A 14,133-nucleotide genomic window follows, 5' to 3' on the forward strand; every position below is an offset into this window, starting at 1 on the left:
TGTGCACCAGCTGAACATGAGTTACAGCTCAGCGTTGAGGCAGCTAAACGAGGATTACAGTAGTCCAAGTGGGAGGAAATAAAAGCATGAATAATTTTCTCCCACCAGCTTTTTTTTTCTCTCTTTGTGTGTGTGTGTTTTGTCTAAAGCTTGGCTCAGAGCCAACGATAATGCCTCAAAAGTACACTTAGTATTTGGGATAAGAGGACCGGTGATAAGCACCTCAGTTCTGTCCAAGTTTAGCTGTAGGAAGCGTCGCACATCAGCAGTGCAGCTCTGTTTGCGTGTTGCTTCAGAGGGTTTGATGGGGAGAATGTCAAAACCCGGTCCAATGGAAACAGCTAAGCCTGATTAACACACACTACGCACAAAGCTGCTAGAGTATTAGGTGCAACCAGCTAAAAACGCTAAAAAGCTGCTCCCAAATTCCTAAAATCTACCTTCACAAAGGTTTTAGTGTTCACGTTTTCATTTTTGAGGCTTCTTTTGTCCACTTAATTTATATTGACAAAGAATCAACTTCTGGAACAGTTTCACCTAAACCTGAATCTGCTGTATTAGACTGCATTATTGGTAGTTAGATTTGAACACAGATGCACGTGAGAGCTCACCAGAATATTTGCATTCTCAATTAAGATATTTTCACTTCTTTATTGGCTGCAAATTAAAGTACCTGAACTGTATCTGTACTTCAGCCGTTTTTCCCTGGTTATTTCAATCTAAACCACAACCTGGCCAGATTTCCTGTAGACGCACGCATGATTTTGAGTCACTGCACGTCAGCAGCAGTGTCAGATCCTTTATTTAAGACAATACCCCAATATGGCTAGAAAATCACCCCTGCATTGATTTAGTGTCTCAGCAGCTAAGACCAGAATAAATCTCTGCCTCTGAAACTTGGTGGAGTTGCAGTCCTGTCTGACAATGTTAGAAATGTTGCTATGAGCCAAACCGCGACGGCCTGATGGGCATCTGGTTGGACCCGAACAGCTAAAATTTAATCCAGTTGAATACTATAATTAAAGGATGTAATCACATAAAAAGTATGATTTTTCTTCTTTTTTTTCCCCCCTGATGCATTAGTGTACAGCACATCCCTTCCTTTTAAATACCCAAAGCCTACATTTGTTTAATATCTGTAATCAGTGTGGAAATTAATCAGAGCTTTTTATCTGAACCCTCTCATTCGAGGATCATTTCAGGCGTCAAAGCAACTTGGAAGATTACATTTTCAGAAATACAACTGATATTTTGGCGCTTTCCTCTTCTGTTTTCCTGATGACTCACTCTGCCAGGACTGACTCAGCGTTGCAGAAAGACGGTGTCAGCGTTGGATCAGTTACATGACGAAAATCTGACTTATTAACAGCATCAGCAAACGCAGTCCACTGTTGCACAAGCTGCATCATTGGGACACAATTTCTATCTCAGCTTCATTTGTATTAGTGATGAAGATAATTCAGAGAGCACCACATCTTACCCGTAAACCTCCGAGTTCTTTGGAAGATGTGTGAAATTTACACTGAGTTCGCTGTCTTTTTTTTTATTTTGTTTTTCTGGTGATGTTAGGGTCTCTGGCTTGTTCGGGATATGAAGTTTAGCAAACAGGAAGGACGCTCCCAATGAGCTCATACACAATCCTTTACCAAATTAATCTAACGTGACAGAACTCAATGTAAAAAAAATGCATTAAAATTAACTTTATTAAATGACACGTATGGCACAGCGTGCAATAAAATTAAAGCGCTTTATTACACATCCAAATTACCAATCCTTCAGTTAAAGTAAAAACAGACATTTGTGTATCGTGCTCATGCTAAAAGATTCTTTATCCCTATTTTCACAGTCTTACAGTCCTTTAAAAAAAAAGGCACTTTTACCAACAACTGATTCATTCCTTATTAAAATCAAAGTCATGTGAATGAGTGTTTTCTATATTGTTACTATGAAATTTCTACTTAAATATACGGAATCAGAAGTACACGACTGATTTGCTTTACCTTATGAAGACAGTGAAATGCATTAAAACTCAACTAAATACAACACTACAAAATAACTTCTCGGTACTTTGCGTGAAATATTTACATCAATTTGCAATCTTGCGTATTTGGAGTTTATATAAGATCAGCTTCAAATCGTCACAGTAGTCTGCTTAGTACATTAAATCTATTATTTGTGCACAATGCAAAATATACAGGAAGGTATGACTGAAGAGGAAAAGGGATTAAATGTCTTGGAGGAAAAGTAGCTTCAGTAGCTGCTGCAATTTTTTTTTATAAGACTCGTGAAATATTTCATCACTTTTTACAGCTTGTGTCTTCACACTGCAAGCTAAGCTGCAATTTAACATGTTTTATATGACCTGTCAAAATAAAAGTATTACTACATCTTGTCAGACCACCTGAGGAAGGATGGAAATTACCTGGGAATGTCTAAATAGGTAGCTTTAAGAGAGAATCTGAGGAAAAACTAAAACATGGCTTCCTTTCATAGAGGCACAGTCTTACACTAAAACTGAAGCCATGAGCTTCCAGTGAGGTATACCATTTACAATCCAAGTGTACAGCATAATGTGACTGTAGACTACTGTATTTGGAGTGCGCTGAGAGCTAATGGATGGGTTTTCAGAGTGTCTTCACATCAGATTTTACAGTATGTGTCTGAAGGGTCTCACAGACTACAGCTGAAGGCTGGTGTGCAAAGGCATTGAGTTTGTGTATGTATGTGCACACTCACGCTAACATACACATAAACTTATCTGACAAAAACGAAAAGATCACACATATAGATACATAGGTATGGTGTATAAAACAGTGCTTAAGAATGTAATGGCTGAAGCTGGTTGGGACTTACTGCTGGTCTTCAGGACTGTTCAGACATCCATGTGGAGAAAAGCCTGGGATAAATGTATGAACAAATGTATGAGGTACATGAGGTGGAGAGTGCAGATGTTCTGCATGACTGGATGTGAGGAAAAGTCTGAAAATACCTCTTTAGCTGTGAACACAGTCGTCTGTGTCTGCTGCACTGAAACCGTTCACAAAGTCCTGCGGGATTGTAAAGGAAGGGCAGAGAAAGTAGACAGCATGAATGAAAACATCAAACCAAAACAGGAAAGAGGGGTTTATTTCAACTGGCACTGACCGAACCTGCGCTCACATTAAAGTGTGAGGTCACCAGCCAGAGTGAAACACTCCCTTTCCTTTTACTTTTACAGTGTGTGAAGCACAGTGAATTTAATAAAGGTCATTTTGTGGGCAACAACACAGGCAAGAAGCACTGTGGGGAAAAAAAAATATCCCTTCAAATCCAAGATGCTTGTAAAGGACGCTTTTGTTTGCAGTAAACACCTCCATACTGTACATATAAAACATCAGTAGGATTTTGTATACAGAGCACTGAAACTTACAAAAAGCAGAACTAGTTTACCGGATGAGGTAAAACCGAGGTGCAAAATTCAAAAAGTTTATTTGTAAGTAAAACTTTTTATGTAAATGGGTTTCACTTCTCTGTATTTATCTTTTATTTTTTCATTAGTTTTCCGTTTTTGGAGGTCTTGGCATATATTTTATTATTTTTTTATGTCCTTATTTGCCCAAGCAACATTTTTCTCACCACATGTCCATATGCTGAAGAGATGGGCGTGTCCAAGTACACCCAGAGCAGCAGCGGCAGCTGTGTGTGTGTGTGTGTGTGTGTGTGTGTGTGTGTGTGTGTGTGTGTGTGTGTGTATAACATCAGGATGACTGGATGGTCACTCACTTGCTCAGCTAAAAGACTAAAAGAATCCAAATGTCGCCACCCTTGGAGACTCGTAGGCTTTGTGGGTGTGTTTGTGTGAAATCTGCACCCACATTTCATACAGTTGACAAGGGGACTTTATGCAGACTTCATACACACACACACATAAATGTATGTACTTCTAAAACTACTAAAATGTTACTTGAATCTTGTACAACAGAGACAATAGTCAACCACACTGTCGTACAAAAATATGTAGCTTTGTTGATTGTGTGGATATTCCTTATTTTTATTTGTTTTTGCAGCCTTTAGGCCTGTCCACCAGCAGCTTCCAGAGCCTGAGTGTCACGTACTCTCTCATGACGGTAAACGTGTCACAGTGTGTACGACTGAAGTCCGCTAAGGGCCAGTTCAAAAGTCCACAGGGTGGACACTTGGATTTAGCCCTCAAATCCTCGTACAAGATTCTCCTTATCCTGTTTTACCATTTAAAACATCCTCAAACCTGCTTTACATACTGTAATATTCACAGAACTGACCTCGCTCTGTTGCAGCTCTGACCCCTCAGACGCCTCAGAGAACTGCATGCTGGGTAATTTGTGAGCCTGGAACGTGCGGGCCTGTGGAGTGTTGCCCATGCTGTAAAGGCGAGGTCGTTTAATCTGGTCTTGACTGGACAGCGGAGTGAAGCTGTTCCGTCGCAGGAAAGCTGGCGACACAGCACCTGCTCTGGTTTTATTCTGAAGAAGAAGAGTTAAGGTGGAAAAACACGTTATTTTTAATGCTAATTAAACCTCTTTGTGTGTCTGAAATCACTGTGTCACATGTACATGACTATGACAAAGCAAAAACAATGAAAAACTACTACTGAGACAAACAGCCATAAATATAAAGGCCATTGTTACATTTGTCTCAGCAGGCAGGATGTTTCTCACCCCGTCTAACAAGAGGTTCCTCAGTAAATGTGGTTATGTGGCAACACCCACTCTGTCTGGGTTTCAATGCTTGGCACTCATCAAACTTTACAGCAAAGGAACAAATGTGGGCCCGTCTGATTAGGAAATTAAGACAAAAAATGCACAATACTTGTGTGTGTGTCACCACACTGATTTATGACGTCTGTTTGTGGTCATTAATGAACATTCAGGCTTTACATTAAAGCTGCTATTTCAAATGAAGCAGCGGCCGAAATGTGAAAGGGCTCGCCTGTACAAATGAACTCAAAGATCATCACCCGTCTCCCCCATTCGGCTCCACAGAGCTCACGGTTTTGGTTGTGCTGTAATTTCACTCCGCCTGCTGTCATCAGGGCTGCACCAACTCACATTCATTAAACTTAATTTTGAGTAACTGCAGCGGGGGCTGTGGGCTGAATTTTAATGTTTTATTCACATTGACAGCATATTTTCAATTACATGACAGTGGTATCTTTTATCTCTGCGTGTTTCCCAAAATGTTAAAATATTTCTTTAAAGGCTTGCCTCATTCCTTTATGGCCAACTGTATCTGTGGAAATCAAGAGATGTTGCACGCGTTGCCACTTTCACAATTATTGAGATTTAGTAATCCCAAAAACTATAAACGTGTCCTTACATATCCGATGAATACAACAAGTATGCAAATTCCTCTCTGTGTGTTACACAGAGTTTTAGTCATAAACGTCCACAGAGTTTCATGCATCCGGTGCCAGGACCACTGAGAGAAGACTGGATATCGAGCTCCCGAAAGCTGAAACAGCAGAGTGTAATTTTGGTCTGAATTTTCAAAAATAGCTCTGGTCAGAGCGGTTTGTCCAGTCATGACTTTAGGGTTTAAACTGATCCTCTGCTACCAACAGAGAAAACCGACAGGAGGTTCAAGACACAAAATAATAAGAAAGGTCAGAAGCTTACTAATGGTCTGTCCCGGTGAGTGTTAACAGCCTCCACCTTCAAGTCAAACATGTCCACATTACAGCCTGGAAGAGGAAGAGAGGAGAAAAACACGTCACGACCGGGCAAAGGAAAAAGTTAGCTTCTCTATACTTGTGAACAGTGACGCGACTCACCATAAGCCACAGGGGTCAGTTTCAGGACGGTGTGCAGGGGACACTTGAGGTAGGGTAGATCATCTGTGCCAGCGAAAATAAAACAAAAACACTGAGGCTTTCTGCGCTGTGGTTACTCCCAGTCATGTTTGTGTTTCCACCTAAATGCCAGGGGATTTTTCTCTCGTGTAGCATCACTCAGTATGGATAACTGTAAAGCTCATGTTGTGATTTACTGAGGTACATGACATAATTGCTGTGTTAAGACACGTCCTAAGGGGACATACAGTGGGATAAAATACCAGTCAGAGCTGCACCCACACTGGCGGCTTTAGTTGTGGTTGAGGCATTAAACAGATGCTGCAGCAGTTCCTTCTTCCTCTGCTTGTCTGACTCAAACCCTGTGTGCCCAGGCCTAATTATGGATTTGGTTTTGAGAGGCTTTTTCCACTCTAACCACCCAGTTATCATTATTGTTATTTCGCTTTATTTCATACACATGTTCTACTCGGTGTATTTAATTATAAGCACATTTTTTTTCGCCAGTACAAAATCCACTTCTTTTTAATCATCTTTTCAGAGACTAAAACAAAACAGTAGCTTATCCCATTTCATTGCCCGGTTATTCACACCATCCAAGTCCACAGAGTGCTGGCAGATGAAGTGGAAAAGCACATTTCAAGGTCACACAAAACAATGCCTCAGTGGAGCGATTTATGTTTAGTTAGCTTTCTATCACGGATGCAGAAGCTCTTCCGTCTCATTAAGGTTTTAACTTGATATATTGCTCTTCAGGGGATCTTACCAGTGTGTCTTCAACAGCCCCCTCGGAAATGATTCGTTTAGCTGCAACTTGCCACAATCTTTCAGCACAACAATATGACCTTGAATTACTTCACTAAGCTGTTCAATAAGTATCCCTTGAGAAAAATTACCATCAAAGTTTTAAAACAGTGATATAAAATAGCTGTTAGCCATGACTCGAGTGTATATTGTAGAATTATGTTATTGTTTGTGCATTTCACCTGCGCTCTTGTCCAGGAAATAGGCGAGCAAGCAACGCATGACAGCCTGGTGACAGATGACCAGCACGTTCCCCTGTCGCTCCAGCTCCATGATAACCGGCTCCAGTCGCTGAACCAGGTCCTGGTAGGACTAAACAGAGAGCAAAGCTTCATAATGTCGTATGACACAGAGTTCGACTTTGTACTGTTTTATTCAGGTTTTTTAGAGGCTAATTTTGCTGTTTATTATTAAAAAACATACTGGCGGATAAAAGCATCACAGCCTCTAATGTGTCAGCAAATGTCACAAATGAGTAAACAGTATGATATGCGAGGGGTCAAATATATGTACACTTTAATATAAAGGAAAGAGAAGGCCTTTACCTCTCCCCCAGGGTAGCGGTAATGGTATTTGTCCTGCTGTCTCATGGCATACTCCTCTGGGTATGTTTCCTCAATTGTCTTATAGGTCATCTCTTCACACACTCCCTAAAACACAAAGTGATGAAAACAATCAAAACACACCCTCACTGTGTGTGTGTGTGTGTGTGACGCTTCTCTGATGTATCAGAGTACATACAGCATCTATTTCATTCAGGATCTTCCACTGCTCGTAGGGAACTCCCAGCTCCTCTGCCGTCTGAATGGTGCGTCTCAGCTGGCTGGTCCAAACCTTCAGGTCAGACAGACGACGTTCTTTCACGAAACCCTTCAGCGCTGCTGCAAACTGACAAAGAGAATTTACGAAAGGGACTTAAGTCATTCAGTGGACAAACTGGCTGATTTATAGAAACAGGATTTTATTCACATCACCTAACTGGATTTATGTTGCATCTTTCTTCTGTTTAATCCATAAAAAATGTCTAGTTGTTTCCCTTAGTTTTCAGTCTTTTTGCTCAGCTAAGCTGCTAGATGTACTTTAATATTTAAAGGACAGCTACAAGAGCTGTATTAAATATGCGCATTTCCCAAAATGTCAAACTACTTAAAGACTTTTAGATACTGCTATCTTTAAGAAGTTTAATAATGTAAGAGCGAGACGATTTGTTAAGGCACCTGTTTCCCCCTATCTGTCAGTTCAGAGTCTCCGCCGATGCGTCCCTCCACATTGTGGTCGCTCTCTCCGTGCCGACAGAGGTAGATGGAGTGGGAGTGTACGTGGATGTTCATGAGGTAGTACACGATTTTACTTTGGATGTAATCCTGCACCCTGTTTACCAAGAAACGACGGCCGACATTGATGACCTGGATGAAGGACAGGTTCCTGTGGGCGAAAAGAGGAAGAAGATAACTGAAATGTGACTCAAGGATAGGGAGGGGATATCTTGTTCATGTGCTGTAGTCTAAATATCCTGATATTTCATCCAGCACACAAGTCAGAATATTACACAAGTTGGAAGAAGATAAACAACTGTTCTTTCGCTCTACAAACAAAGATCTAAAGTTGGGTATGTGGGTCTGTTCTCACCAGCTACTTTACACACATACTGTGTGGTTTCCTACCATTAACATCAGTTCATGAAGAAAAGAAACTCTTGCGATACCTACAAACCAAAAATACAGTTGAGTCAGCTGACAGGAAAAAATTAGGGATTTTCCTGGAACTACAAGTCGTAAATCTAATTATAACACTTTCGGATTTACCATACAGCAGTTCAAAAACCATTAACTCATTAACAGATAATAAATCTGGATTAAAATCTACCCCCTGTCTCCACCTGCTGGACAGTCTACATAAGTACATGTTCTTACCGACACAACGCACATACATACCCAACAGCTACAAGGTTAAAACCACTGACAGGTGAAGTGAATAACATTAATCATCTGTTTACAATGCAATGCTCTGCAGGAAAACCTTCTGGGTTCTGGCAATCGTGTGGATGTTCTTTGACACACACCACCCACCTAAACATTGCAGACCAAATACACCTCCCACATGCCAATATCTCTTTCCGTAAGCAGCAGCCTCCCCCAGCTGGATAATGCAGCACGTCACATTTTTTTAAAAAAAAAAGCGCAGGAATGTCTCAAGGACCACAACAACGGCCTGCAGACTCCTCCAGATTCCAGCCTGATCGAGCATCTGTTGGATGCATCCACCTATGGGGAGGGGGGCCTGTATTTGGTCTCCAATGTGTAGGTGGGTGATGCATGTCAAAGAAGATCTACATGATTGCCAGAAGCCAAGGTTTAACCACAGAATACTGCATTGTAAACATATGATTAATTTGATCCACTTCACCTCTCTGTGGATTTAATGTTGTGGCTAATCAACTGTGATTTGAAAGTTGGGACACTGTGAGTGAAAACAAAAATCAATCATCTGCAAAAAAAAAAAGCGAGATGACTGACAACGGTGTTACAAAGTGCCTCCAGGCCCATGTAGGAATATCCTTTATACAATCATGTGTTTCATCCATGACTGAGCCTTTCTAGACTTTTTTTTCCTTTTCTTGCCTTTTGCTGCCCAGTCTCCACATGGCAGCCATAAAATTCAGAATAAGCATAAAAATAAATCAAGCTGATGAGGTAAAATGTTAAATATACCGTTTTCATTTGAGCAAATTAACACATTCTGTTTTATTTATTCCTTCCTTCCTTGGATTCTGGGTTGCACAAGGACAAGACTAGAACATTCTGACAGTTAGGCCTAAATGATGTTTGCTTTGATTAATTTTAGTGTTGAGAGGTGTTAATCAATGTCTGGGCAAAAGTTTAAGAAATTCAGCTTGTAGCAACCTCAATAAAATAGCTTCTTACTTATCGTGTTCATCCGGATCTAAAGGTTGGTATGTCACTTTATAACACTCTATTCTCTTCAGAAAATCCTCCATGATGCTTTCTCTGTCCCTCTCAGGGTAATCTGGACTGGACACCTTAACATCCTTTGTGAAAGAGACATTTGTAGAGATGATTCACCATGACAGCTTACAACTGCTCATAATAAAGCCATAAGGCATAAACGCATTATTTACCAGGATGTTTGTAGCGATGACATCTGGATCGTCACATAGTGATTCTACGAAAAACACCTTACAAAAAAACATGAATCATTAGCAATTCAAAATTCATGTGAAAATAAACCATGATAGCTAAAAGCCATAAATGCATCTCTCACTTTGTATGCATTATCCTTTGCAAAATTAAGGATGAGCTCCCTCCTCTCTCTGGTGGTGTTGGTGGCATCGAAAACCTGACAGACAAAAGATATCCGGACCAAATAAAACTGCAATTAAGTGCTACTAATTACCACTAAATGCAGATACAGTTTCTGTGTCCTTACAGCGATCTGGCCTCCCTCCTCATTCAGATAGACCTTGACATCCTCCAGTGCCACCAAGGCACATTTCCTGTGGAAATAAAACGAGAAAATTGATCAGGAAAACAAAGTTGTTAATTGTTAGATGCATAAAAACGCAAACATAACGCGCTGTAACGATTGTAGACCCATTTGTTTAACAAACACTGTGTAGTCAAAAGAGGCATTTGCATGGCGAGCCTACATGAAAAGCAACCAGATGTTTTGGCTGAGTCATAAAGAGAAAACTCTCTTACTCACTTTCTAATTTCCATCGCTTCTTTATTGTCATGCCTGAAGAAGTCATAGGACTTGTATGACTTAACTGCTTCCCTCCTATAAACACCAAGGTTAAATACTGCACGGGGAGAGAGAGTCAAGAGAATTCAAAGGATGTTAAAAGGATTACAGTATGTGTTCTTTCAGGGCGGTGGCTTTCATCTCAGTAGAGTCTGCCAAACCAGTTTTCCTGGTTCTGAATTCCACTTGTATGACAACAGCAGCGTCTTCAAACAGAGCCATGTCTATCGGGGGTGTCAGCATAAATTTAACGACATGAACACAGCATAGCCTCAAGTCAAGATTTTCCCTAAAGTAATATCAACAGTAACAGTAGTCAGTAACATAAATTAAGCTACCTGCAGACACAAAACACAAAATACTTTCATTTGCAATCGCTTCATGGCACTGAATCCAATCTTCACCTGACTCTGACTGGCTGTATTTCTTGTGAATATAACAAAGGTTACAGCATGCATATCACTCAATCATTTTGCACTCCTGTACTGACCCTTTGTTGGCACTCCAATCCAGTTGAGGTAGCGAGTCAGCTTCTTGGACATGTAGGTTTTCCCCCTGGCAGGAAGTCCAATCATTACTATCATAGTTGGAGAATTGGTCATGTAGGAGGCCCAAGCTGCAGTTTGCATACACAACAAACATGCATAGACAGACAGACAGACGGACGCACACATAAACATAACCAGAGATTTTATTTATTAAGCTGACCTTATCCTCCTCAGAAACTGTTTCATGCTTAACAGTCACACTTTTACATTAAACATACAACGCCACCTCTGCGAAAAGGGCAGTTATGCATACTGTATACACAAAGCAAGTAGAGGGACGGCTGTGAAATAATCCAGTGTCACCTTTGCAGTTCCCATCTACCAGCTGGTTAACTTTTAGTTGAACGTTTCCGTCATGCTACCATCATTTCTTGTCGGCTGGTTAATGTTTCTCAAAACCCTGCTGCTTAGCCAGTTTATTAATCCAGTGTAACCTTGTTTGGGAAATGAAATGGAAAATATCCAGACAGCATTTCTGTTCTCCCTTTTTTCTTTCAGTTCCACGAAAGACCATCCTCAGCCCAGGGAAAACAAATCTGTCAAAACAAAGGCCTTGCGAGACCGGACTTGACTCGAGATTGAAAATATGTCTTTTAGTTTAAGATGTTTAAGATGGCAGCAGGTAACATTCCTGCATAAAGATTCTCTGACTGTGCTGCCAAACTCTGTCACATTTTTACTGGCTGCGTGTTGACCTTGGTTTTTACAGTGTTACTGTGCTTCACCGGAACGCGTTGTTCTACCTGCCTTTACAAACAAACCCCCACACTGTACGCATACTAATAATGACAGAAGGTGCGTCAAAGCTGACATTTTACAATCAGTGCTGGCTGAAATCTTATCACCTTTCCTTACAAATGGCCGACAGGGTGCAAAATGTGATTAAAAGAACCATTTACAACACAGTCTTATTGCCTTATATTCAATAATGCCATAGTGTGAGTGCACAGGGTTCAATAACTAATACAGAACAGGTCAGCACTTTAGAAATTGAGTCAACATTTCACCTTCAGGACACACACAGAGGAGAAACAAACCACTCACAGCACTTCTTCTCATTGGTCCTGAGGTCCGTCTTCCTGGACTCTGCTGAGCCGTCTGAAGCAGCTGCTGATCTCTGCTGTCTGGCAGCCATGACTGGTCTGATCTGTGTCCTGCTGTCCTGTCTCGGCTTGTCTGGGGACGGCGAGCTTTGGTCACTGGTAAGATGAGGTCAGCATCTCTGTTGAGGACAGGATGGTGCTGTATCGTCATCATCATATCTATCATGTCACCTGATGACACAGCAGGCTGCGATCACAAAAAGTGTTCGTACAACACGGTAAAATGTGAACTGAACAACGTCTTTGTGGATGCTGAGGACGTACAATGAATACAGAAATCTTTTGATGATGGCCGGAGAGGCAATGACGAGCTCAATACAAACTCAGCAGTACTTAAATCATCTGTCACTTATTCAAAGAGGTGACCTGCACAAAATGGATGAAATGGATTATTTCTGTAACATTACAGAAAACAGAAGGGAAAATAACATCTCAGTTTACCAAAGCCCAAGCTGACATGTTCATAGGTCATGTTTAGACGGACTATATTCAGTTTAATATCACAGGTGACTAAGAAATGTTAAGTAACTGTTGTAGAGTGTAACTGGAAACGTGGGAATCTGACAGAGCTGTTCGGCACTTTTACTTTGAGTAATCTGCTGCTTGTAGCGATTAAACTTATCACTTATTTCCACGCACACCCTCCTCCTGCCCTCACACTATTAGATATACGTGAGTGGCGCTTGCTGAGGAGACAAGAAACAAATAAAAACCACGATAGTACAATCACGTCAGAGTTATACAGTAAGAGCAAAGGAAAAGCTCGACATTTCTGTCTGGAGGGCATCTGTTCTGTAGAGCAGAACCTGTTCACTGAGTCATCCTGTCACTTAAAATGTTACGTTCACACTCGGCCTGTAAAGTTCATCGCTTCTGCTTTTAGGGGGAAGGAGTGTCGTTTACAAAGACAGAGAAAAGCTAAAGGACGCTATAGAACAGCGGGGAGGAAAACAAAAGCGGCGTAAACATACCACAAAGCAGCAGGTGCAAAAAGATAGCAGATTTCTTTCGTTTTTGCGATGCTGACACCAGTAGCAACTCTTCCGCCGAAGACGCCTTCTTCTTCTCTTATGTTTTAGCTCCTCCTCCTCTTACCCGGTGATGGCTGCTGCTGCTGCCGGAAGTTCATCGTTATGTGGAGCTTCCGGTGGTGCTTTCCAAAACAAACGATTTTAAAAGCGTCTCTTGGAATATTATAAAAATCTGTTTTCAGTAACACCACTAAGTAAAATGGCAAAAATAACTTACACCATCTATTAACCCCTCCCATTTAGTATTTATAACTGCAATGAAATCGATTAATAGACGTTTTAACTTATTAATATCAGTAGTCCAAGTGTTCACATCTTTTACTTCACAAAAAGTGGCCTAGTAATTCCACAAAATAAAATTATTCCAATACGAGTACGACTGAGTCACTAGCGCAAAATTTAAGGACAGAAAGTATTACTATGGCAGAAAATGTACTTTTATATATCATTAGATTATTATTGCTGGTGCAGTGCATTAATTTTCAAGCATAATTTGACTATCTTCAAGATGGAGCTAAATTTTACAGGTTTTACAACTCTACACAGACAGTAATACATTACTTTCCAATGAAAGTACTAGTAGTATGTAGCACATAATATTTTAACAAGTAGTATAAAATGGAAGTACTACAGCAATGTAAATGTATCTCATAATTGTAGTTTAACACAATGCTGGGCCAAAAGTTTCATTAATTTGAAAAAAAAAGATCTGAACTTGAAAGTTGAGAACTCGATTTTGAACTTTGAAAAATACAACATTGTACTCGATCTAAAAATAAGTTAAAGTATTTTTCAGTTCTGAAATTCTTTTGAATGAATTCATAAACATAAATAAATTTTCAGTTTTCACTTTCATATATATTTCAGTCTTTGAGGTCTTATTTTTCAGTTGCAGATTTTGTGTTTTTTCAGGTTTCAGATCTTTTTTGTCGCTTTCAGAATTTTTGTTCACTTTCTGAACTCGACTTTTCAAACTTTTGGCCCAGATCTGGCGTGGGGGGCGTGGCATCATCTTAGAGGGGCGTGTAATCATGAGTGACAGCGTAACTAAGAAAGCTGCGGACCTTACTCTATGACGT

General features: G+C 40.5%; 1 protein-coding gene across 2 annotated transcripts; it reads right to left on the minus strand.

The window, feature by feature from the left end:
• Positions 1-1,728: 1,728 nt before the first annotated feature.
• pfkfb2a (6-phosphofructo-2-kinase/fructose-2,6-biphosphatase 2a) lies at positions 1,729-13,132 on the minus strand. 2 transcript variants are annotated; one of them, XM_046395597.1, is made up of 17 exons: positions 12,995-13,132; positions 11,965-12,142; positions 10,863-10,988; positions 10,334-10,430; positions 10,058-10,124; positions 9,893-9,967; positions 9,750-9,806; positions 9,535-9,659; positions 7,828-8,035; positions 7,352-7,498; positions 7,156-7,260; positions 6,793-6,922; positions 5,789-5,851; positions 5,634-5,698; positions 4,281-4,481; positions 2,990-3,047; positions 1,729-2,896 (listed from the first exon to the last, which is right to left on the minus strand). In XM_046395597.1, exons 2-16 carry the CDS (start codon positions 12,053-12,055, stop codon positions 2,994-2,996), a joined length of 1,611 nt encoding a protein of 536 aa, XP_046251553.1. In that variant the 5' UTR covers positions 12,056-12,142; positions 12,995-13,132; the 3' UTR covers positions 1,729-2,896; positions 2,990-2,993. The 2 variants fall into 2 exon arrangements, with proteins under 2 accessions (XP_046251553.1, XP_046251554.1); XM_046395598.1 differs by having other exon boundaries at positions 11,965-12,194; positions 12,995-13,102.
• Positions 13,133-14,133: the final 1,001 nt, after the last annotated feature.

This window comes from Scatophagus argus, chromosome 8, assembly GCF_020382885.2.
Source record: "Scatophagus argus isolate fScaArg1 chromosome 8, fScaArg1.pri, whole genome shotgun sequence".
Classification (NCBI taxonomy): domain Eukaryota; kingdom Metazoa; phylum Chordata; class Actinopteri; family Scatophagidae; genus Scatophagus; species Scatophagus argus.

Bases quoted from the DNA above. Each gene is read 5' to 3' on its own strand.
- pfkfb2a (XM_046395597.1), bottom strand. From the start codon at position 12,055: ATGGCTGCCAGACAGCAGAGATCAGCAGCTGCTTCAGACGGCTCAGCA. The intron at 9,807-9,892 runs GTGAGAGATGCA...TTTTTTTGTAAG, and splicing joins CAAAGGATAATGCATACAAA to GTGTTTTTCGTAGAATCACT. The intron at 5,699-5,788 runs GTGAGTCGCGTC...TTCCTCTTCCAG, and splicing joins ACTGACCCCTGTGGCTTATG to GCTGTAATGTGGACATGTTT.